At 39.9% G+C, this 25,853-nt stretch overlaps 1 protein-coding gene across 1 annotated transcript in view; it reads right to left on the bottom strand.

Moving 5' to 3' along the window:
• Positions 1-630: 630 nt before the first annotated feature.
• LOC106734337 (catenin delta-2) overlaps positions 631-25,853 on the bottom strand; it is a 387,604-nt gene continuing 362,381 nt past the window's right edge. Inside the window, exons 3-5 of the mRNA XM_027769885.1 lie at positions 18,248-18,282; positions 17,763-17,879; positions 631-941 (exon numbers count right to left, since the gene is read on the bottom strand). Of these exons, the coding sequence (XP_027625686.1) occupies positions 631-941; positions 17,763-17,879; positions 18,248-18,282 (463 nt within the window). The remainder of the gene's footprint in view (positions 942-17,762; positions 17,880-18,247; positions 18,283-25,853) is intronic.

Genomic DNA, 25,853 nt, shown 5'->3' with positions numbered 1-25,853 from the left:
CAAAACAAAAACAAAAACACACTGTATATTGCTGAACTACCTTTAAACTTAATTAAAACAAGGTACTTTTCTAATGTATTAACTCTGGTAGCTTGATAAAAGAGAGCTTGTACCCTAACTTTCTAAAAACTAAAATACTAGCTGTATTCACACACACACACACACACACACACCGACATTTACATCTTTCTGTGGAGATTATTAGCCACTTCTCTTTACCAGGATAGGTTTTAACTGGAGCTAAGGAATTTGTGCAGTGAAACGAAGAACAGACACTTGGCTAAAAGAAATAATTCAGGGCACATTTGCAAAGGGGACTCAACCAAGTATAACTAGTCCTCAACTGATCACAATTATTTTCAGAACGTTGCTTACTTGATTATACGTTTATATTATGCCTCTTTATATGATTATCCCCAAAGAATAACTGCATACTTTTAGGAGAGAAAACACTCGCTGTTTCCAGGTGTACTCACCAATGCAGAGATCACACACAGGCCCAGATGCAGTCACGAGGTGCACACGCACCTCACTACACAATGCATATGCGCACAGCACAGGGTGAGCAACTCACACAAAGAACGTACGTTTACGGTCCAGTGTGAAATTCTATATTACCCTTCTTTTCCTTCATTCAAAGCATGGAAGGGCGTCTTCTGTAAGTTGAGGGCCCTGCCTACACAAGGCAGGCTGGGTCCCCACACCCATCTCACGCCCGCCCCTCACCTGTTCCCTCTGAGCCCAGCGACGCACTGCAGAGGCACCTACCTGGCTGAAGCTCTGGCCTGCAGGTCGGGCTTGTGTGGCACGGGCTGGGAGCTGTGAAGGGGCCGTTTCACCCAGGGCCAGGGTCTGGTTGCTATGGTAGCTGGCCGGATACTGGAAAGACCCTTCAGGTTTGGAATTGAGCTGAAGTGCACTCTGGGAGAGAAGGCTGGGCCCTGCATTGAAAGTCATTTAGAGCAGTCAGTGACAGTGTCAGTGAAGCAGAAATGACATGTATTATTTATTGAGAGTAGCCTAGAATTATCACATGCACATGACTCCAGCCATCTATGCTTTGAATTCTGAGCACTAAAATGACCATATAACTCGACTCCAGCTCTCAAATGAGATTTTTTTTGGGGGGAGAGGGAGGGTGGTTTAAAAGTTCTCAAAGGAGTAGATTTTTCAAATGATCTCATCCTGACCTACATAGAGACATTTCTTAGGAGACAAATTAGTTAATCAAGTAGTTATTTTTGGATCAGACAATATCAGAAATATTGGAAATAATTCAAAAGTCTACCTTTCTGTACATGTTAATTGCGTTAATATAATTACATCTCCCACTTAACGATCAGGATGTGAAGAAAACACTTGAAACCTTCCAATCAGTGGTAAATGCTATTGTATAAATAGTGATGGAAGACCTCAGTGCCTGAAGGGGAGACAGTGTTTAAAATATTAACAGCAATTCGTGCAATGTAGACTTCGCCCTGATCTCACATCATCTCTGATGACTAGCTCTCTCTGCCATCACAGCAATGCACAGTCGGAGAACAAAGGGAGAGGCCGAGCCAGAATTGGTGCCACTAACCTGATCCATATTACCTGGGATGGAGAAACGAGAATCAGGTCCTGGCCTTAGAATGTATTACATTTTACAAACAAAGTTGTGTTTTATTTCTTACATTCTATTTAGATGAGATCCTTGCAAGAGTTTTCTCATTATCTTTGAGGCAAATTTTCAATACCTGGGGCCAGCCATGCGGTGTAGTGGTTAAGGTGGCTGAATCCCACATGGCTCACTGGGTGGCTCGAGTCCTGGACACAGTGCCCTGCAAAATGCGCCATGTGTGCATGCGTACGTGCCTGAAATCCTAACAGGAGAATGAAAGAGAGGGGATTGTGGTGTGGCCATCCCCCTGGAGGATGGGGTTAATTTCTCGCTTTCCTTCTCTCTTTCTCTTTCTTCGTCTCTCTCTGGTGAGCATATCTTTTTGCCCTATATATTAAAAAAATTAGTACTCACTTTGGGGATTAAAGAACTCCTAGAAGAATGAAAATATATTTGCTCTTTTCCATTGTATGTGTTTGAAAGGGGGCTAGGGTAAGAGAAGGGTGTTGAGGGGAATAAGTTTTCTCATTCTTTTTCATATTCTGGTACAAAGCGATCCCTTTCTTTGATGGAGAGTAATAATACATGCATAAGCCACAGCATAACCATCAAACTACACTTCCACCCCTCTCTTTGGGTGTTTTAGACAATAGTATCTCTTTTTTTTTACATTTCACTTACCACAGAGAATGTGTCTCCACAGAGACACAGAGACAAGGAAAGAGAGAGGGAGGGACAGGCAGAAAGCACTTCTAACAGGGCATGGTCACACTACAATGACTTCTCCATTTCTCCAACCTGTTAGGATTCAGGGCACACACAAGCTCCCAGTGTGTTTTTGATACCACTTGGGCTGGGATTTGAACCATGTGATCAGACATGTAGGATCTAGCTTCCTTAATCACCAAGCCATGGGGCTGGCCTAGCAATTGTATAATTTCTAATAGCATGAACAAATTTCAGGTGCCTTATTTTTTTCTTTTTAAATAGAAATACACTTTGTATTTAGAATGAGATCCTAGATTTAATGCAAAGGGACCACTTTGCATAAAATGTGTCCTCTTTATGTAGCATTGATTCATATAATTTCCACCATTTAAGACTTCCTCCTTTCCTCTGATTTGTTGATAGAACATCTAAAAAACATACAGGTACTTCTGTCATCACGAAGTGTTGAATAATAACTCAACTAACACAGGTAAGACTTTCTCTTTTGGAAGCTATTTAGTTTCTGGAAAAAAATTGAACAAGGGAGTAAAAGTTCTTCCATCCAGCCCCCACTTCATCATGAAGAGCATAACAAATGTACAAGTGTAATTCTTCACCTTTTGATTTAGAAAATACAGTCTCTAGAAAACAGTTTATACCAGATGGGGAGGTTTCCAATAGCCTTCAAAAAATCATTGAGTCCATGCTGCTGGATTCTAGGCCTAATCACCAGATCGATGGCGTCTCTGGCTTCATTCTGGGAGCGAGGAACGTACTGTCCCTATCACCACAATGGGAGCTTCCAGGCACAGGAGAATCAAGAGGTGACCCTTAAAGTCCAGGGGATGGGCAGGATGGGGAATGGGAGAACCTTTGGAAGAAAGGCAGGGAACTCTGATGGGGCAGGGACACATAGGGACTAGCTCAAGGAGCAGAGAAAGCCAAACTAGGGGGACAATGATAAACTGTGGCCAAGAGTTTTACCACTGAAGGTCACTTGACCTACAGAAGGTCACAGCTTGAGGGAGAAAGGTGAGCTACAGTGGAGGAGCAGAAGCACTTCCGGGTTGGTGATCTATCTGCATTCTTCTTGCCAGTGGGCAGCTTCCCACTGAGGCTTGTTAGGCGACCTCTTTCAGAACAGTCCATCTGATATAATAGCTTGCAATAGCCACACCCTCCTCCCCACTGTAATGCATTTCAAGGACAATGAAGGCCAAAGGAGATACAGCAGCGCACAAACTTGCTAATGTCACACTACATAGCTCCACATACTCTATACAGCAAAATAGTAGCATGTTCTTATAATCTGCCTTTTAGAGTTTGTGTAAATTTACTCTGAAGAACTTTATTGAATATATATTAGGTTGTTGGGAAAGTCATAATTATTTTTCTAATATGTTTCAAAAATGCATCATGACTTTCTTAATGACCTAACCTAACCGCTAGCAAATGAAATAATTTTGTACATTCTGAATGTAAGTATCTCTAGGAACCTACAAATGCTGTCTGTGCAGGATCCTTGGGTGACAAAATAAAGTCCCTTTCAAAAGAAATGCAATTAGGAGTATGATTTATTTGCTCCTGAAATATATATCATGAAATAATCAAATATGCTCACTTTTTACAGAACCAGTTGTGTATTTGATCAATACTCAATGAAAACAAACCAACATCCTCCATCTCACTACTTTGTTCAGACATCTCAAGCACAGAGACTTAAATGCACTCTGACAAAGGTAATTGAGACAATGGGCAATGTATCACAATATCACAGCACTGACAGAGCACCTGGAGAGGACAGAGCCATCAGGACAGTGGCAAAACCTGTATGCATCTTAGAATGATTTTCCTCATTGCTCACTAGGTTTTAAATCCATGTTATCTACTAATTTCAATTTAAGAGTGCAGAAATAGGTGAAAATACAAAAAAAAAAGGTTTAAAATTATGGGAGAATTCTTAATTACTTTATTTATTCAAATTGCTAGAGATACATGCGCTCACCAGAAAGAGATAGAGAGATAGAGAGAGAAAGAAAGCACCCCTAATTGGGCATGGCCACATCACAATCCTGTGTTTCTCCATCCTGTTGGGATTTTGACCATTCATACACACGCACCCAACATTCAAGCCACCAGGGCTGGGATCTGAACCATGGTCAGCCACGCGGGATCGGATTCCCTTATGGGGCTCGCCCGTCCTTTATAATGGAAGTAAATTTGCATATAGGTAACTGTTGGTTTTTTGACATTACCACGCATTGAGGTAAAATATAAATTTGCCACAGATTTTAAAAATATTCATAGTTTGGGGCTTAAACGATGACCATCTTTCTTCAGAGCTTTTGATTTCATGCCAAGCCTTGCTTGACTTAGAGGTAAGGTCAGGGAGCAGTCCTGACAGGGATGGGGGGATGAAGGAGAAATTCTAAAATTCCACCCAGGGAAGCAGAATGGTGTCTTGGGTGCAATTAATTGCTCCAGAAGAAATTTGAACTCTAAGCAACAGTGGGTCAACCTGTCCTTGTTAGTCACAGAAAGCAGAGGCTGCATTCTGGTACACACACCTGCAGGACACTGAGCTGAAGGTCACAGGGACTTCTTTGACCAGTCCTCCCTTTCCCAATCAGAGGATAGTCCTCTAAACTGAGCCTCGGGATCTGCTCAAAATTACTCACTCTCATGGGCCAAGAAGAGGACATGTAACCATTTCCTGATAAACTGATAAGGCTCAAGACAGTTTTGTATTCTTGGACATATTGAAACTCATTGGTCCCAACTGGACAGAAGGAATACATTCCAAGGGAATATTATTGATCTTGTGAATCTCAAGGAGACACATGAAGCAAAGCTGTGTACAGTATTATGTCTCAACATTTTTCTTATACATGAATTGATCAGAGACCACACCGCAACCTATGAAAAGTTGTCCTTTCTTCATTTTTCCCGAAGTGCATGTACAGATGCATAGAGGGGGCGAAATCTGTCATAAACTAGTTACTTTTTATCTCCACGTCCAAGGATGTTTATTTCAACACATTATAGTTTAAAAAGTTCCATAAAAAGAAATCCACTTGTTTACAGGAGAACTCTTCATGCCTCCGAGTATGTTACTTCCCCAGTAAACCGCTGCTTAGAGATTCCAGATGTTGGCTCAGGAAAGTTTTCTGTTTACTGTTAATCAGACAAAGTCAACCTTGGCAGATGAAGAGGTTGAAGTGTGAACTTTCTATTTCAAACTTTCAGAGCCACTGAGCTGGTCTTTGGCCTGTGGTAAGGGAGCCAGATTCCATATAGTCAGCCACGTAGTTCAAATCCTGGGTTGAAAACCATGATGGACACTTGCACATGTGCACCTCGAATTATGTTAGGACGGAGAAGTGAAGGAGACAGGGCTGCAGCATGGTGCTCTGTCGGAGGGTGTTTCCTCCCTCTTTCTCTCTCAGTCTGTCACTTTCTGGTGAGCACAGGAGTGTCCTCTGGCAAAATTTAGAAAAAAAATTTCTGACCGAATTATGGGTAGTATTATAGACATTACGATATAGTTTCTTCTGCCCAAAGCATCTAGATGCTTTAGTTTCTGTGATCACGTGACTTTTTCCTGTTCACACAGGCTGAGCGACATGCTTTCTGGGACTGCCAGGTCTTGCCTGCGTTGGCCGAATGTCTGTCCCAAACACAATAAGCCTTCCCTGGATGATCACTTTGTTTTGGGCTGCCGGAAAAGTCATGACATTGTTTTATATGCAAAATACAGAAGAGGCCAGAGGGCCACACCGTGGTATTCCAAGTCATTACTGAGGTCGTGATCATGCTATTAGATGGATGGGACTATCAGGGAAAAATTCAGAACTAGCAGTCAGATTGGGCTCTCCTTCAACTCAATATTCACATAACCACAGCTGACGATGGTTGAGAGCAAGACCAGATAACCTTCATTTTACTCATACTGGTAAGTTCTAGAAACTGTTTGTTATGGGGCAGCTCATGTCTATCAATGCATTGGGTTTTAACAACACCCCAGGGAGGTAGGTGCTATTACACCCACTGTTGCTGAAGAGGCTGAGATTCCCACTAACTGAGACCACGGGATTAGTGGTGGCCAGTGATTCAAACAGTGGTCTGGCTTTCGAACGTATGGTCTTAACCACATTTCACTGTTCTGTCTCTACAAATCTCATTTCTAATCTGAGCACCTCAGGACATAATGGAGGGGAAAGTGCTTGCAAAATAAGAACTGCTAATATGAATGTCAGTCATTATTACTTTTACCTAATTATCTAATTACATAGCCATGTGGTCTAAGGATAATAAAACCTTGATTGGGATTTGTCCTGAAAACATTATTATAAAATGTCCCATAGATCACTTGATGCTTTCTTTCAATACCTAGCGAGGTTTTATTTCACCAATGAGCCATTCATGGCACAGTTCACTAAGATGGCCTGTTTGCAATAAAAAAATAAACAAACAAAAAAAAACTCAACAAAACTCCCACCTACTGTCAGAGTCAAGAGATGAGAAATTAAAATCTTTCTGCATTTAGGGAAAGTTTTCTCTGTTCCCTCACTCTGAAAATCCTTTCTCCATCAACCTCAAAACTTATTCTCAAAATTGAAGTGCCACTTAAATGTCACCTCCTCGGTGCAGTCTGTCCTGATGCCTAATAGTCGAGGGAAAATTGATGCCTCCCCACCATGTTACTCTAACTCTCTGAACCACCAGGTTCTGAAGAACTCCAGGTATTTAAGAGCTGAACGTGTGCAGGGGGCACACCGCAGCAGGTGCTTTGGAAAATGGGTAATGTTGTGGAAGCGGGAGTTCTGGACATGTCAAATAAGGGCAGTGGGATGCTGTGCTTTGATGCAGGAGAGAGGCCAAAAACCAGAAATTTCTTGCAGTGCAGAAAAAGGAAACCTGCAGTAATTGAAGAAATAACTGGGGCAAGGGAGAGAGAAAGGTGCACATTGAAGAGACATTTTGAGGGCCAGCTCCATTGCCCAGTGGTTAGGGAGCTGGAATTCCTCGTAACTGACTGTGCTTGGAGTTCCAGCCCCTGTGACTTTCAAAACACTCTAGGCTCATGTACATGCCTGCCTAAAGTCCAGACAGGATGGAGAATGGAGAAGGGATTGTGGTGTGACCCCACCCCATTGGGCATGCTTTCTCCCTTTCTCTCTACCTGTCTCCCTCTGGCAAGTGCATATACCCTTTGGCAATGAAAAAGAAAACATCTTAAAAGAAAAACTCATCAGGACCTAGCAACTAAATGAATGGAACACGAGGGGGAATCACGTGTTTTGGAGACTTGATGTTTGGGAGAAGGATAAGCCTAATTTTTCCAATTATTGAGTTCAAAGAGATGGTGAGAATTCAGATAGTGAGAAAGGGAATCTGGGCTTTATTTTTACATGGGCTGTAATAGAACCTCATAAACTTAATCTTTCTAGGTCTTAATAGTTTCCAAGATCAACTTTTGATTATATGTAAATTAAATTTGAGGACAGAAGTGCACGATCAAAGTTATTCAAGTGGAAGATGAAGGCCCAAGAAAAAGAGGCTTGAAGGGGTAGAATTTACCATTGCAATTCCCCGGTATTTGATATTATCAGCAAGGATTCACTAAATGAAAAGAAAAAGAAAAAAAGAAAAAAACACTAAGAGAACTGGGAAGTGTCTTGAACAGAACTCAAGGAAACTGTTGTAAGGCTGCTAATTTAGGATACCCAAAGGAATAATCAATGCTCAAATTGAGATGGACAAGTTCAAGACCAGGCACTGCATAGTGGCAGCCTGGTTTAAATGCGTGTCCATCAGGAAATTCAGAACCATTCCTTACTTACTCTTCATTTAAATCAATTCTTCCAAAATGAGTTACAAACTTCTTTTTATGTAGGCTCTGAAAAATAATGACACCACTATGGACAGAGTTCTAGACCTGATAGGGAATTTACACCGAACCCCCTCTCCTATTTATGGAAGAGTATAATTTGTTTTAAATGAGAGTAAATTCTTAGAGCAACATAAATAAAGAGAAAGAGGAATTTACCTAAGAAGATATTAGGTAAGAATAAAGGAAACACGATGGGAAATATATTTTAAAAGGTCTATTGTAAGTTACAAAGTCAATGAGAAAAACTGTTGATTATTAGGAAGATTATTGAACTGATTTCATTGGTTCAGAGCGATGTGGTCATCTGTAACTACAAATTAACTCCATGGAATAAAAATACTGACTTTCTTAAACGGGACTATTAGCCACTTTCACTTAGAGCAGTGCGTTCTTCTTCATGGGTTCTGGACGAACTTGTCATTTCACAAGCTGACTTCAAATAAGAGGCAGAGAGTGGTGAGAAATGGGCTGTTTTCTCCTGGTCTTCCTTAGTAACTTATGAAGCCCATTTGGAGGAGTTCCAGGGAGGAGGGGTCCTGAAAACTGTGGTTGGGTCAGCCACTTTCCACCCATTCCCTGATAAAAAGCTCCAGGGGCTCATGACACGGGAAGCTCACAGCTGATAATGCAGTTCTGCGGGTAGGGGTGCTTTCTATTTCACGTCACATCTCTAGCTCCAGAATATCACTTCATCTGGCGTTTTCCATGTGTAATGCTTCATGTGAAATTAAAACTGCAATGGCCGCAAGAAGACAAAAGCACCCATAGAGTTTCAAAACTGATTAGGATTTGGCCAATGCTATTGGCTTTGTTTTTTTTTTTTTTTTTTTGAAGTTGGATATTGTAGATAGATAAATCCAAGGTTGGTAAAGAGTTCATACTGCGTGGTAACTCAGTTTCTTCACATCATGAACAATGAAGGGAAACGAGCAAAATGAAACTAATCACAAAACATAAATGTCAAATGTGTAACTTCAGTGTGAAATGCAGAAGTGAAGCATTTTATTTGCAATGGAGTTAATGCATAGATGTTAGAGTATGCATTAACAGAATGGTATTTTTCTGTAGCTCATTCTGTTTTTCAACTATTTCCTCTTTTTTTCATTTTCTCCTCAAAGTTTTTTCTTCATATTATTTACCATCAAAAATTAATGTAGCATAAAAAGAAGAAAAACCTATATTTCTTTATAAGTTAATAGTACAAAGAGGAGAGCTCAAATTCCTGTCAATAATTTGGAAAAGAAATAGGAAATTAATACATATCAGCTTTGAAGACATCTCACATTCAAACCTAAACTCAGAAAATGCTACAGTGTACGTACGAAGTTGCACTCACTGAGACTGAAATGTTTCATGAAAAATTTGCATTCTCTCTCACTCAGACTCTTCCTACTTTATGGCTTTGCCTATTGCTTCAATTCTTAGGTTTGCTATTGAGATGATGCCCTCTTTGGAGAAGGTACAGCATTCTTTTCTTCTTCTCCTCCTTCTCCTTCCTCTTCCTCTTTCCTCTTCCTCCTTCCTCTTCCTCCTCCCTCTCCCTCTCCCTCCTCCCTCTTCCTCTTCTTCCTTCTTCCTCTTCCTCCTGCTCCTCCTTTTTTTTTTTTATGTTTTGGTTATTGGGCATGTGTGCTCACCAGAGAGACAGTGAGAGAGAAATTAAGAAATCACTCCCTAAGGAGGAATGGCCATGCTACAATCCCTTCTCTTCCATTCTCTTCTCAGGATTTTGGCACACATGCACACACATATGACTGACATAATTTTCTTCTTCTTTTTTAGAGAGATTTTTGCTATAGGAGTGTGAGCTTGCTGGAGAGACAGAGACAGAAAACAAAAAATAACACCCCCCCCCTCCACCAGGGGAATGACTACACTGCAATCCCTTCTCTTCCATTCTCCTCTTGGGATTTGGGATTTTGGGCATGCATGCACATGTACCCAGCATGAGTTTTAAGTCATGGGTTCCAGGACCTGAACCATAGATGACTATGTGGGAGTCCAGCATCATAACCATTACACCACCTGCTGGTCCCCTAAGTTGACTTTCAAGCTGCCAAGTCTGAGATTGGAACTATGGTCAACTATGTGGGAGTCCAGTGTCTCAAACACCATGCCATCTGCTGGTCCCCAGCATGCTTCTTAAGTATCAGCATGATACAAGGACATCTAAGTGAAGTCTAAGAAAAAGAAACTGAATACTAGCTGAAAACAAGGTAGAGACCCCCTGGAAGGGAAGACATTGACAGCTTCCTGGAGGATTTTCTTACTTGCCGTGAGCCTCTTTTGTGTATTTCCTTGATTTTTGTTTATACTTTCCATTTTGCCACTGGTAACCTCCTGTTGGTTCCATTCACTGAAGGAAACTGAAGTGATGTAAGTGAATTTCAAAAGGACCCAAGTGGATGCAAGTAGCAGAAGATAACTTTAGACCTGGGTACCCAAAGGCGAAAGCATGTGAAAACTGCCGCTGATCAGAATAAGTTTCTGAAAAGAAACTGTCTAGTTCATATTAGAAGAACTTAGACCAAAGGTCATATAAAGAAGTGATTTCACAGGGAATGACAAAGGATGAGTTCAACCAGCTCCAACAGACGCGCTGCCAGGGTGGGGTCTCCAGAGACCGGGTGACGTTCCCTGGCCCACGTGGAATGAGGGCAACAGTAGGACTTGAATACAGAGCTTCTACCCCACCACAGAGGTTCCCCCCTTGTTGGGGCTATCTGAGGATCTGGTTTTCACCAAAATAGAAAATAAGACAAACCAGTCCATTTCCCTAGCTGGGCTTTTGCATTTTGAGCTCTTTTGTTTAATGCATTTATCATTTTGATCACTGTAGTAACATTTCTGCATTTTTTGGTGTCATGCACTCACTTCACAAGGATGCTTCTTAACTATATTATTATTATTGCATAAGAATATAAAGAATTATTCTTTATAACAAACTGATCTCACAAAGATTCTTTCATGAATTAGGTATATTCACAACAATGAAATAAAAATGATAGACTATATAAATCAAGAGCGAATAATACATTCACCTCTATCAAACGACATATGACTATTCTTTTGGGATTCCATCTGCTCAGAATAGTAATCTATATGATTGATTCCTGATCTTTAAAAATATATTCTAATTTGAAAACTCAGAACAAGATAATATGCACTTTAAAACCTTAACTTTCAGAGTACATTAGCTTCTAAGATTTGTTCCTACTGAATAACATGAAGTTTTCTAGAATATGGTAGATTTCCGATTTGCAAATAACTATAGAAAGAAATAATTGCTATTTCAAACAACCAACTCTCAATGCCTGTTTAATCATAGAAGTCATTTTCTGCCAAGCTGCCCCTTCTATGTCTGGTTTAGACCGACAATATTTTGGTTACGTGTTGGCTAAGATAAAGTCACCCTCATCTCCGAGTTTATGTCTTCCAGGATGCATGGGTTAAACGGCAGTTCAGGTCATACTATAAATTATATGGGAAACCTTTGACCACACGTCTTATCGGCAAACTTACTGTTGCTGTTTTGTCTTGTTTCATATCAGTAAAGCAACAGCAATTTCTGAAACAATTCTTTTAGTGACTTGGTGACACATATTTGTTAGAATTGAAAGTACACAGCCAGAAGTCTCAAAAAAGTGGCAGGTGGCAACAGTTGTTACATGAGTCACATACTGTTTATTGTAGCACTTTTATTATTATTATTATTTCACTTATTCTTTAAAGAGAGATTTTTACTATAGGGCACATGTACTTGCTGGAGAGACAGAAGGAGACAGAGAGACAGAAAATGAGAGGTCACCCCCTCCAGGGTGGGGGAGGGAATGGCCATGCCCCAATTCCTTCTCCTTCATTCTCCTCTTCAAATTTTGTGCATGCACACACACGTGTCCAGCCTTTGGGTTTGGGACTCAAGCCTCTGGGTCCGAGACTCGAACCACAGTCAGCCATGTGGGAGTCCAGCAAGGGAACCATTACTCCATCTGCTCCCTGTGATAGCACTTTTAAAAAAATACAAAGTGGGGGTTAGTTAGTAGGTGGCATGGTGGTTAAGGCACTGGACTCTCACATGGCTCACCATGGTTTGAATCCTAGACCCGGCAGCTTGAAAATCTCACCGGGCATGTGTGGGTACATGCCCAAAATCCCAGGAGAGGAATGCAGGAGAAGGGACTGCATAGCGACCATACTCCTTGGGCGGTGATTTCTCACTTTCTCTCTCAATATCTCTTTTGTCTCTCTCCACCAGTGCACAAGCCCTATAGCAAAAACATTAAAAAAAAATACGTAGTGTTAGGAAACATTGATAACTGGATTACACTGCAAATTCAGTGTAGCAGAGCAGTTGCAGCTTGTCATTGGGTGAAGAAGATGGGGTTACTATGATTCAAATTTTCTTTTAATCAGACCTTGCAAAGAAAAAAGTAGAAAAATCTTAAAATGCAACATAGTAGTTACTCTTTGCTTAGCGGCTGAGATTGCTTTCCATTTGAGTCTCTTCAGGCTGGATTACAGGGTGTTTAGCCTTGTTCCAGTCCCTTTTTTTTTTTTTTCCTGGAGAGGTTTTTGCTATAGAGCGAGTGCATTCGCCAGACAGACAGACAGAGAGAGACAGAGAGACAGAAAGCGAGAAATCACCCCTTCAGGGGAGATGGACATGCCGCAATCCCTTCTCCTCCAGTCTCCTCTCGGGATCTTGGGCACGCACGCACATGTGCCCGGCATGAGTTTAAGCCACTGGGTTTGGGATTTGAACCACGGTCTACTACGTGGGAGTCCTGCGACATGGCCATTATACTAACTGCTGGTCCCTCCAGTCCCTTTTGAGGTCAGATTAAAGTTCTCAAGGGAAGGTGCTGGGTCCAACTTAGTAGTAGTTCATGCTCATGGATCCATAGACTGAACAATCACAAAGGCTGAGCGGAATCTGAAGGGCTTTCCCTCACTAGATGAAATGTACCAAAGATGACTACATAGCCATTTGCCCAGTTCCTATGTTGAGGACAGAAGTGGTATATTGTCCTACTGTTGAGTAGAACCTCGCAGGGATCATCCTTTTTGTTTCACATTTTCTTTCTTTGATCATCTCCCACATAGACAAGGGTGCCAAGTCTTTGGCTCTGATTGACTTTGGCCAATGGGAAGCATGAGAAGATGGGGAGTAAGGAGGAGAAAAAAATTCAGTATTTATTCACCTGCTTCCTTCATGTTGCCTGACTCTGGTACTACTCTGGCACTCCCTGACCTTCCTTCCAGTCTAGGTGGGTAAGGGCTTCTGTCTGTTGGCCACCACTCCTTGAGTACCTCCACAGTGCTGTGTCTTGCCCACTTCTTTGTAGCACTTAATTCAGTTCTCTGCACTTACACTCTTTTAGGTAGAATCCATATCTCCTCTGGACTCTGATAAAAATGCATGGAGTGATATTTTATGACCTTCTGAACACTGAAAATTAGCAATCTTAATCCCCTACAGGACAGTTTTCTACCCAATATTTAAAAATTATTTTCCTACATTTTACTTAGTTATTTCAGTCTCAAAGTGACTCTGAAAAAGTTAAGGGCAAAAATTTCTCAAGAATAAAATATATCCTATTTTTCATTGACATTCAGAACCCTTTGGCATAAAACTTCTGGTTGGCACTTCCATCACTTGTTTCTGTTTGTTTTGTTTGTTTGTTCCTTCCTTCAAACCAGGATATAGACGCGTACAGAAAGAGTAACCACTGAAATCCCACGAGTCTCTAAAAAGGCATTTCAGTTTGTAAAAATATAAAGGGATGAATCCTTCTGAAAAGTAAGAAGTGGGCAGCTACAAAATAGATTTGAAAAAACTCTACTAGAATATTCAATTTCTCATAATAAAGATCCACCATTTACAGGTCATTTTTAACACATATTACAGGAAAACAAAATTGAATATTATAAATTCTTTCCATTTTCCTTCATGTAGCGGAGTTTCTCAACTAAGAGAGCTCAGTGTGATGATTTGATTTACAGTTTTATTTCCCTTCTATTTATTTGATCTCTTCTACAATTTATTCATCTCATCTAGCATTTCTTTTTTCACTGCTTTATATCTGCATTACTTTTTTATAGGTCTAAGGGCACATGTATGAGAGGTTGGGAGAAAAGAGGTAGGACCCCACCTCAGGGCCTGCCTATGCTATGATCTTTTTCCCTCGGGTTCTCTGTCCTGTCAGGATGACAGGCACTATCTGTCTATGCACAGTGTCATTTTCATGCCACCAAGACTGAGACTCAAATCCACGTCAGCCACTTGGGATATAGCATCTGCTGCATCACACTTAATAGGGGTCCCTTTATTACTTCTTATTGTTTCCATCTTCTTTTTAAAATTTATTTAGCTCTTTTTAAGTTATCTCCCCAATGAGTACACTGCTCCTCACTTAATGATCTACCTGTTTTTTAACCACTGCTTGAATTTATGACCAGTTGCTCCAGTACGGGGAATCCCGCATGTGTGTGTGCGCGCACGTGTGTGTGTTTGTATGTGTATGTTTGTGTGTGTGTTTCTGTGTGTGTTTGTGTGTGTATGTTTGTGTGTGTCTTTGTGTGTGTGTGTTTGTGTGTTGGGAATCCCCTTTCCTTACCTTTGTCTCACTCCTGCAGTATTCACTGCACTAAGTATTTGCAATTGTGCAGACTAAATATTTCAATTAGAAATGTGTATTTACTGTGCACCCATAATAGTATTCAGAATCAAGAAAAATGATTCTGCCAGATATACATATTACTGTGTTGTGATGTGTCTTGTTGCTTTGGGGCATATATTCCACGTATGCATTTTGTGTGGACAGCATGATGTTATTCTGGTGTGGTGTCACATGAGGTCTATGGAAACATGCATACCCTGTGGCACCACGACACAACACACACGTGCCTTTAAGCTCCTTGCGTATTGACCAATTTGCTTAATGACTTCGTCTTAGGAACGTAACTTGGTAGCCAAGTGAGGAGTGCCTGTAGAGCATTTTTTTTGTCTTTTTAATTTTTTAAAATAATATTGGTAAGATAAAACTAAATGTAGTTTTTTTTTGTCCTTAGATTTTATAATTATAAAATGTTCCTTTTATTTACTTCCTATTATGTAATTTTCCTTTTTTGCTTCTATTTTGATCAGTAGCTATCCAAAAGCATGTTTTTTAGTTTTAAGGTGATTACATTTTTGTATATTATTGTATTATTTACTCCTAATTTTAATGGATCACTATGAAAGAAAATGTCCTTCTATACTTATTTTTATGATAGTCTTTACCTTCCAATAACTGATTGATTTTTGTAAATTTTACCTGGGGATATATAATAAGCATACATTATCATTCAATAGAAAAAACGTGTACAACTTATTTAGTACACTGATTTGTTACTTATTTCATTCCAGCTTATTGTGGCTTTTTGTTTTAGTATGCATCTGATTTTGAGAAATATGGGTGGAAATGTCCACAATAATATTGTATCAACATCTTTTGTTTTCATTAATTTTTGTTTTAATATCCAGATGCTATGTTGACTGGTGCATTTGTATTCATTATATTTATAAGTTAAGACAGTTTTACTACATGATTCCCCGAAATGGCCCTGGTTAGTGCTTCTATGTTAAATGCTATTTAATCTAACATTATTCTTCCAGTTCCACTCTTTAACTTCATTATATTTGCTACATTACTTTTTTCTATTCGTTTAATTTCAACATTTGTTTTACTAATACAAGTGTTTTTCCTAGAAACATCACAGAATGACTATATCTTTGTTTACTACAAATGTGTATTTTTATTCCATTTAGAGAATTCATTGTGGTTGCCTGTAAAGTTGGAATGGTATGTCAGACTTATCCCTTTTATTTTAATTTCTTTGCCTCTTATTTAACTTTTACTCTTTTTTAATGCACTTTACATTTATTAGACATGACCTCTGTTCCGAAATTTATAATAAAATATTTTACTATTCAATGAAAAATGAGAGCCAAGCTATGGAGCCATGAGCTGGCAGACACTGCTGCACATTAGACTGAGGCCACTGGAGGCCCAGGTTCAGATCCCAGCCCAACCTAAAAGCCAGGGATGGTGGACATCACTGTAGTCTCAGCTCAGCCAGAGGCTGAGACAGGAGGATCTTGACAGAGATATCCTGCCTAAAATGAGCAAATAAGTAAAAAACATGTAATAGAGTAGAAACGAGGTATCTCTCCCTCCCTCCAAGATGCATGAGTTTCTCTCTTGTGCTCTCCTTACTCTCTAATAAAGTGCTTGTGTTTCAAATATTAATTCAATGCATTTGAATTACAGCTACTTCTACTAGAGAAACACATTTCAGAACTCTGAGGGAAAAGTGGTAAAATTACATGGTTTAAACATAAAATACAGAGAGCGAAGGTAAAACCAATCACGCATTTCCTTTTGGAGCTTTATTAAGGGGATGAAAATGGGTTTAAATAGGTCTGGGTAAATGACGTTATCCTAAGAGTCATGGCATTATGAAGATTAGAGAAGAAATGAGCTAATATGTAAATTAAACGGCTTTTAAGATCAGTATGCTCTCTTCTTCCTGTGTCTTCCTTTTATAGGGCAAACCTTGATGGATATTCAAGGAAGTTTTATTTTTTCAAATTAAGGAATAAAATGCTTCACTGACTTGTGATATAGAAATTAACAGAGTAATGTACGCTTTAATGATTTAACTTTTAGCCTTTTGTGGAATTTTATTAAAATAAGTCGAGAGAATTTTTAAGATTTATTTAAAAGAGGCTCATTTTAATTCTAATGTTTTATTTCTAAGCCTCAATCATTCTGGATAAATCATATATAATTAAGTGGAGATAAGAAAATCTTTAAATATTCTGTTGGAATTAATATAGTAATGCAAGATGGTTAAATATAGAACTGTGAGATGTTACACAGTAATTATACTTCAGTACTAAATAGTTAACACTGAATATATTACATCAGTAGATACTACATCAATGGTTCTCTATTTTGTTATATAACTGCTGCTTTAATTTTTGTTTTTCCCTGTAGAATGCATGGGCTCCCTGGAGATGAGAGAGGCAGTGAGACAGGGAGAGTGAATGTGAGGCATCACTCCAGGGTGGAGGGGATTCCACAATCCCTTCTCCTCTATTCTCCTCCTACGATTCTGGGCATGTGTATGTGCTTTTTAAGATTTCTGTCAACAATAATCTGTATGAGTAAAGTATTGATAGCTAATTTCGAGGCAGACAACTGGGGTGAACACACAAACGTATGACCATTTCATAAAACGTGCTAGTCTCAAAGATGCCAGACACCAAGTAAAAAACAACGATGTGGCAATAATTGGTGAGAAATGTCAACTGCTGGTTCAGAGAGTTTTTCTGATGTGAATCTGGGTGGAATAATGTAGGAAGAGAGAAGATGAAAGTGAAGTAAAATGGATAAAACAAGCATAGAAACATGAAGTCCTCATTAGATATGACTGATGCTATCAATTATATAAGAAAACAATGGCATACTACCTGGATATGTTAACCCTCTTGGGGCATAACTGTGCTGGACTTACTTTCACTTGTGGAGTAATCCTGTGGGTCAAGAATTCCTGATTCCTGCAGAGACCTAATGCAGGAGTCCACCAGCTCGAGACCTGTGGTAAGTTCATCTTCAATATCTTTTTGACCATCTGAAATAAAACATTGAAGGTGATGAACAACACCTGATATGTAAAGCTTTAGGTTATCATGTAACAATGTGAAGTAGTCTAACCAACTATATTACCTCCACAGAATTCCCACTAGATTCCACATTACAATACTTGGTCAGCAGCATTAAAGCCAGGGCTTGCCAATTCCCTGTATCCATGAACAATATAAAGTTACTAGAGAACTGAGAGACTGTAACTCCCAATACATTGTGAGCTATCACAACAAAGTCACTGAAAGGTTACTGTCATAGTGTTTTCTTATTCACTGTTGTAAGTCTCCACCTAAAGTTCATAAGAATATTAATCAGCCAAGATGTGTATAAGTATTCATCAAGACACTACTTTACCTTGTGACTGCCAATGAAACTGTTCTTCTGCTGAACTGTAAGAAAGAAAATATGTAGATATAATGTATTGATGAGGAAAGAAGGGACTTTAAACTCTGAGACACAAAAGTAAATCAGGGTAGTAGTGATGAGGACTTTTTACAAAACTTATACTAAGAAAAGGAATCCCATTTTGATACAATCTTAGCTTTCATCCATTGCTGTATATCTCTTCTGATTCACAGGTATTAGCATGTCATGAATGAACCCTGTTCAGAAATTTTCAGATGAACTGCTCATTTTTTTAAAATAAAACCCAACCTATTAGATTCATTCAATAGTGTCTACATAAATGCAATTTTACCCAATTTTAGTTGTAATAAAATACAAGTCTGAATAGTGTCCTATAGACTTTGTAGGTAGCCTAAAAAGAAGAAACTATCTCCCTTTTTATTATAAAGAAGATAAAATAAATCTGTGCCTTCTTTTATACATATCACATGATCATTTCCCTTGAGTTGACTATTATAGATTAAATTATGTAATTTAAAAATTACAGCACTTTCCCACCAAATGAACACACATTTCTAAAACCCTCACTTAACTGCACATCTTATAAAGCGATCCAGACATGCGTTGTTTACATCCACAACATGCCAAAGACATTGTCTGGAGAGGCTCTATGTAGCAAGACAGCTTTATTTTGAATGGTTTGTTAAATAAAAATAAATAAATTTAATTTCTAAATCTTAACCACTGTCTCACTGCATGTGCCAACACCTCCTACATGCCCCCATTATGTGCAGCAATGATTGTAAGAAATCCAGGTGCCGGTTACTGACAGACATCATTTGCAGAATGACTTTCTACACTGTGTCACCCTATCTTTTACCCTGATCAAGCAGCTCCTATGAATAGCTCATCAGTTTAGAACAGCCGGTGGATTTAGACCTTTAATCTGTACCTTTGAGTTGGCTTCTGAATTCATTTACAGGGAATAGAGGGAATTCAGGTATAAATCAATGTTCAGAAAAGCTATGATTGATGTAAATGAACACAAAGAATAGTCCCTTAAGAGACATGTGACTTTTATAGGGTATCTTACTCCAAAGCTTATCCATATTAGCAAACTGGAAAATGGTTTTATAATGAGAGCTACAGACAGAATTTAAACATGAAATGAGAACATTACAAATTCAGTCTAATGCAACTCTTTTCCTTACATTAGAAAGCTGTAACAGTACATAATAGTAACACTTAACAGCAAACTTTAACCCTTAAAATAAAAATGTAATTCTAAAATCATTATTTAAAAAATTATGGGCTAGGTTTACTTAGTAAGTGGCATTTACTGGAAGGCGCTACAATATTAAAATTCAAGAACGCCACAGTAAGTCAGAATCATAGTCGTCATGGCTATTTATCCCTTTAAAAAGCTATCAATCATTATTTTCCAAGGATATGAATATCAAAATCCTAATGTTTAAATATCAGCCCCACAGGTCATTTTTAGCAGGTGGGCTGGAAGCCAGGCATATGGATTCTGAGTATTTCCAGTGTTTACTTGTCTCAAAATCACCTACAACCTTCACTGTATGTATTGCAGCCCCACAGAGACAGACAAGGTCAGAAAGCCAGTTGACTGGGCGGGGACTGGGCGCTGGCCGGGTCGCTTACCTGAAGTCCTCTGTGCTAACCTTGGAAACCAGCAGATGATAGTTCCATTAGTAACCCACTGTGAGTGAGGAGTAGCTCCACCACTTCACTCCTCTAGCTTTTAAGACTTGGACAAACTCTCTAGGTGGTATTCTACTGTAAATGTTTGTAAACCACGGACTTACATGGGGGTAGAAAATACTTCTGTATTTGTAGCAGGCGGAATGATGGTGACCTCTCTCCCCGAAAGATATGTCCACATCAAACCCCTATAACTTATGGATGCTATCTGATTTGGAAAATGGAGCTTTTAAAGATGTAATCGAGTTAATGATCTCTCAGGTGAGATCGTCCTGCAAGAATACGATGCCCAATGTCCTTGTGAGAGATAGAAGAGGAGAGGCAGCCACAGAGAAGGCCGTGTGAAGATGGAGGCAGGGAGTGGAGGCATCTAGCCAGGAGCCGAGGAACCCCTGGAGTCATCGGAGCCGGGAGGAGTTAGGAACCCCCATCAGCCTTCACAGGGAATGCTGCCTTGCTGATTTGGAACTTCTGGCCTCTCAAACTGTGACAGAATAATTTTATTTCTATTTATTTATTTAATCATTTCAAGGCATGCAATTTGGTAATAGCCACCCCAGGAGACAACACAATATCTTTGCTAATACGACAAAGGTTGTCATGATCTATTCCCCAGAATTCACCACTGTCTACACTACCACACCCCTTTGCCAGCATGACAATTTACTGAGGGCTTCTTGTAGACCAGGGCCCTTCTAATTCACAGCAGTCCAGATCTCTTTTCTGATGGAGGGGACATACCAGGGCTTACTGATGTTAAACCTTGATGGCACAGCACTTTGGGAACTCAGCAGGGATCTGGAGTTTCCAAACCTCAGAAGGAAGCTTGCTTAAATTCCCCTCCCATGAACGTAGCAGAAGAAGCGTAAATGGGAGCCATTCACAGGCTCAGTATGGACCACGCTGCATAGAAAGCAGACATTTGAAAGCCTGTGACAAACGATTGTCACTTCCCTGCCCAAGCACAGGGCAGGCACGAGGTCTTCACGCTGTAGTGCCACTCCAGCCCGGTGTTGACACAGGTCCCTGAGTAACCCTTTGGAATGGAGACTTCCATGAATCTCTGGAGAACACAAGCTCAGGGGATGAACAAGCCATTGTGTGTGAGAGCTCTGAAGCTGGAGGGTTGTTCGATTCTGTTGAACAAATGTCACCCTGACTAATAAATATGCCATCGTTTGAGTTCAGGTGACATTTCTTGCCACTCAATTTTCCATTTCTAAAGAACAGAGCTAGAAAAACATGTCCTGGATAGCCCACAAACAAGGTGGTATCAAGCTTCTGTTGATCTTTGAGATGCGTCTGCTCACCTAACAGTGTGGTGATTTGATGTGTAGCACTATATATCACACTGTTACATAACATTTATTTTTTTAGTCATCTGTTTCAAATGTGTTTCATTTTTATAATGCAAAAAAAACAAGAAGATATTTCCTTTTTTCTTTTTTTAAATTACAACTGAAAAAGAAATACCATTGGCACCACACTAGCCTCTCAAAGTGGAGTTACCTTCCTTTTGGGCAGATAAAACACATTAATCACTTCAACGGTTCCCCTGATTCCGTTATCACAGTTGAAATGCATTAAAAGTATGACTGATGGCAGAGCATAGAAGTCCCACGAGAAAGCACACTTGGATTTTATTTCCTTTAAGTGCACACTTGACTCCTTCTGTGAGGGGATTCTATGCAATTGCACCTTTTCTCCACTTGACTCCTTCTCTTAAAAATTACTCCAAGGTAGATGTTTTCGAGAAAGCAAACAGGCTTTTCAAACAAGAAACAGAGGCTCTGCCTGTGTCTCAGCTACTCCTACATCAGGTGTGTAAGAATTACCTTGCATAAACTGTCTCTCAATTTCATAATTCAATTTAGTATAATAGAAAAGTCATGTTTAAGGTTGTTTTTACTTAAATACATGTTCAATTTCAGAAAATAAAGTTTGCTTTTACTACTGCAATGCCGTCTTGAAATTGAAATTTACCTCTAAAGAATTGAATTCAAGGAAAATGTAGGTGTAATTTAGATTAGTCCATATATAAACATACCTCATACATTCCAGTATCTGGTGATTTTGAGAAAAACATATTTAATCTTTTAATATATATGAGGGATCTATAAAAAGTTCATGGACAATCCCTATTATGAAAAACACATAATTCATGGATTTCAAATTTGTGTGTGCCAAAATAAACTCATACTTCAATTTCATTTTTCCAGGAATTTTCCAAGACTGTTCATAACTCCATTGTCAGTAGTAGCAAAACAGTGGCGACAAACGAAGTGTCCAGCAGTAGGGGAATGGATAAGTACTGTAATGTGTTTACATGTTATATCTGACATACATACGGAATAAAGGCTATTTAGCAGTTAAAATAAATTAGCCAGATATATATGCAGTTCTCATAAGTGAAATATAGTGGGGTTTTTTTTAGAGTAAAAAAAAAGGGCAAGTTGTACATAAGATACGTATTGCAAAATCTCAATTTGGGGAATTTTTAAATATTGATGGGACCAGCAGTTGAAGTGGTGATTAAGGTAGTGGACCCTGTATGGCTGACTCTTTTCAAGATCGGACCCGGTGGCTTGAGAAACACACTGGGCATGTGTGTGTGTCCAAAATCCTGAGAGGAAAGTGGAGGAGAAGGGACTGTGGTGTCGCTGGATCCCATATGGCCAACTGTGCAGTTCCAGTCGAGACCTAGTGACTTTTAAACATGCTGGCGGCATGGGAAGTGTGCCCAAGTTCCCAACAGGAGGTTTAGATGAAGGAGAAGGGATTGTGGCATGACTATTTCCTATGGAGGGTGGTTTTCTCACTTCCTCTCTCTCTCTGTCTCTCTTTGGTGGGTATATGCACCCTCTGGCAAAATTAGAAAAGCAAATTGACCAAACAGTTCTGTTTATATTGGGCCATTGGGAAAGTCAGAACACATTTTTTCCATAGGAAAACAAGGGGAAAAAAATCATGACTTTTCCGACAACCTCATAAATACACACACGCACACACACACACACACAAAGAGAGAGTGAGGGGGAATGCCTATAGGTACTACACAGGTATCAAATGCATGATGGTGGTGCTTCTGGGGAGGTGTGGGCAGAGACAAACGCGTCTGAGGGGTAAAAAGGAAACTAGTTTTATCTCTAATGTGCTTATTAAAATTTTGTTTATTTTTTCCATGAAAGAGACAGAGATAGAGAGAAGCACTCCCAGCTGGGTCTTGGTGGTGTGATCCACCCCCAGCCTCAGCCAGCCTGGATCACAGGCATGCACACCCAGCAAGTAAAAGACCCAGCAATGCCAAGCCAGGGCCTTCCATGAGGCCTCAGCAGTGCTGAGTACTGCGCTTTTACTAGGCCACCATGGTAAGCCTCTCATATGTCATTTGATGACAAATGACAGAATACCTGAAGTTATTAGGGCCAAGTGTTAAATAACAATTGTAAATATCTTTGATACTTGGAATGGAAGGAAAATAAAACATGATTCTTGCATTTAGAAACATGCTTAGGAGCCAGCAGGTAGTGTGTTGGTTAAGGTGCTGGACTCCCACATAGCTGACCATGGTTCAAGTTCAGACCCGACGGCTTGAAAAATCACACCAGGCATCTGTGCGTGTGTGCCCAAAATCCCAGGATGAGAGTGGAGGAGAAGGGATTGTGGTGTGGCCACCCCATTGAGTGTGTGTGGGGCGGAGGGGGTTGATTTCTCACTTTCTTTCTCACTATTTCTCTCAGGTGAGAGCACATACCTTATGTCAAAAAAAAATGTTTAGTTACCAGCTAAGATAAATCCTTGGAATTTGATTCTACATACTGTCCTGCCATTGTTATAATCATTCATAGCAGAAACTCAAATGATGCCAAGGATTTATGAATACATAAGCACAAACAATAGAAAAAATTCAAGTTTAGAGATGTAACTATCTTTTTTTCTCTACATGTGTCAACAACACCAGTATCTCTTTTACAATGCTCAAGTTCCATGGAGTTGAACACTTCAGATAAGCAAGGAGTCACTTTCAAGTTCTTGGGGCAGAAGTAGAGAGGAAACCAGCGTAAACCGAAGCATAACCTGTGGGTTCCTTGAGAAGTGACTCCCCTCATCACTTCCAGCACTGTGGTCTCCTTCTCCACCTCCAGACCATTTCTAACAAAACATATTTCTATGAAAAAGTTCACAGAACTTTCTTACTGTCAGGAAAAGACACAAAGCAAAACATGACGAGAGGTACTTCACTGTTATAAAGTTGCGCAAACACATTTTCTTATTTTCTTTTTCAACGTTTTGATGCCCAAAGCATCACTCTCCACGCCGCATCATGTGGAGTGTTACTGCCTACAACAGCTTTCAGAATGCAATACAGATGCAGAACCACGAGTTTGCTTTCAAGTGAAGCAATGTACCTAAAACACAAGCTCCAGAAACTACTGTGAAATAAATCATCTTAAAACTGACACTTGCTTCCTGCTCACATGCTCATGATGTCCCCATGACCTGACCTTGTATCCTGACAGGAAGTGATTCTTATACAGTTTTGCATGCAGCATCTCTCAGACAAAGGCTTTGGTTGCAAAACACAATGACTTCAGTTGGAAGAGTTCAAGATTGTGTGAAAATGTAACATACCGAGTCAAAATAGAAGTGGTCCCCACAGGACTTTGCCTTAGGCTGTGGTTGCCCTTCACACCGTGTGCTGCTCCTAGGACAGTCCAGTTTAGGTTGGTGGATGCTGTGGTTTGACTGTGTCCCCTGAAAGTTCACATGCTGGGAACCTCACTGCCATGTGATGGTACCAGGAGGGTGAAAACTTAATCCAATTATGTGATTAAGAGCTAGGGTCTTTGGGAGGTGCTTAGGATTAGCTAGAGTTATCACAGTGGGGTCTCTATAATGAATTCTAGGGGCTTTATAAGAAAAAGAATAGAGACACAGATGCACAAACCCTTGTCTTCTCACTACGTGACGCCCTGGACCACCTCAGGACTCTGCAGGAAACTACTCTAACAACAAAAAGACTCTCACTAGATGTGGACCCTTGCCCTTGGACATACATAATTGTGAGCTAAATAAACCTTTCTCCGTCTTCCTTTTTTTTTTTGAAAAGAGGTTTTTTTTTTTTTTTTTTTTTTTTTTTTGTTAGTTTCCTTTGGTCAACCGAGAGCTTTTTCTTTTTTTCTGTAGGTTGCATGTGCTCACCAGAGAGAGAGAGAGACAGAGAGAAAAGAAAGAAAGTGAGAAATCATTCCCCAGATTGGGGGGGGGCAGTAGACTAAGGGAAATTGGTTTCACAAAAGCTTCTGAGGTAAGCAGATCCACTCAGTATTTTAGTCTGTTCTCTGTTGCTAATAACAGAATACCATACACTGAGTAACTTATAAAGAATAAAGATTTGGGGCCAGCAGGTAGCCTGGAAATTAAGGTGCTGGATCCCATTTAGCCAAATTTGCAATCTGAATCTCAGACCCGTGACTTGAAAATCATGCTGGCGCTAGAACAGACTTTGTAAGATCACACAAATCTTTTGACTTACCTAGTTTCCTCCAACATGTAATTTTCCAGATATTGTCACGTGTTCACAGGGCTACAACGGATAGCTTTAGAACCAAAAACCTAGGAGACCAAGTGTGTAGCAGTTCAGGACGTGGGCTCTGAAGCCAGACTCCCCAGGTCTGGAGCCCAGCTCTGATATTTTCAACCTAGGACATATTGAGTAAGTCACATAATTCTCCAATGGAGACATTGTGAGCATGAAATAAGTGAGCTGATTTCAGGTGACTATCAGGTAATCAGGGGCCAGGTACATTTTGAAGTATGAAATAGTGTCCCATTTTATTGTATGTTGTTAAAATGGTTTATATGGGGGTCAGCAGGTGGTATGGTGGTT

This window comes from Tupaia chinensis, unplaced genomic scaffold (genome assembly GCF_000334495.1).
Source record: "Tupaia chinensis unplaced genomic scaffold, TupChi_1.0 Scaffold000096_1, whole genome shotgun sequence".
In the NCBI taxonomy this organism is placed as follows: Eukaryota; Metazoa; Chordata; class Mammalia; order Scandentia; family Tupaiidae; genus Tupaia; species Tupaia belangeri.
The sequence above is the reverse complement of the archived record's forward strand: the minus strand, read 5'-3'. Positions and strand labels throughout refer to the sequence as shown.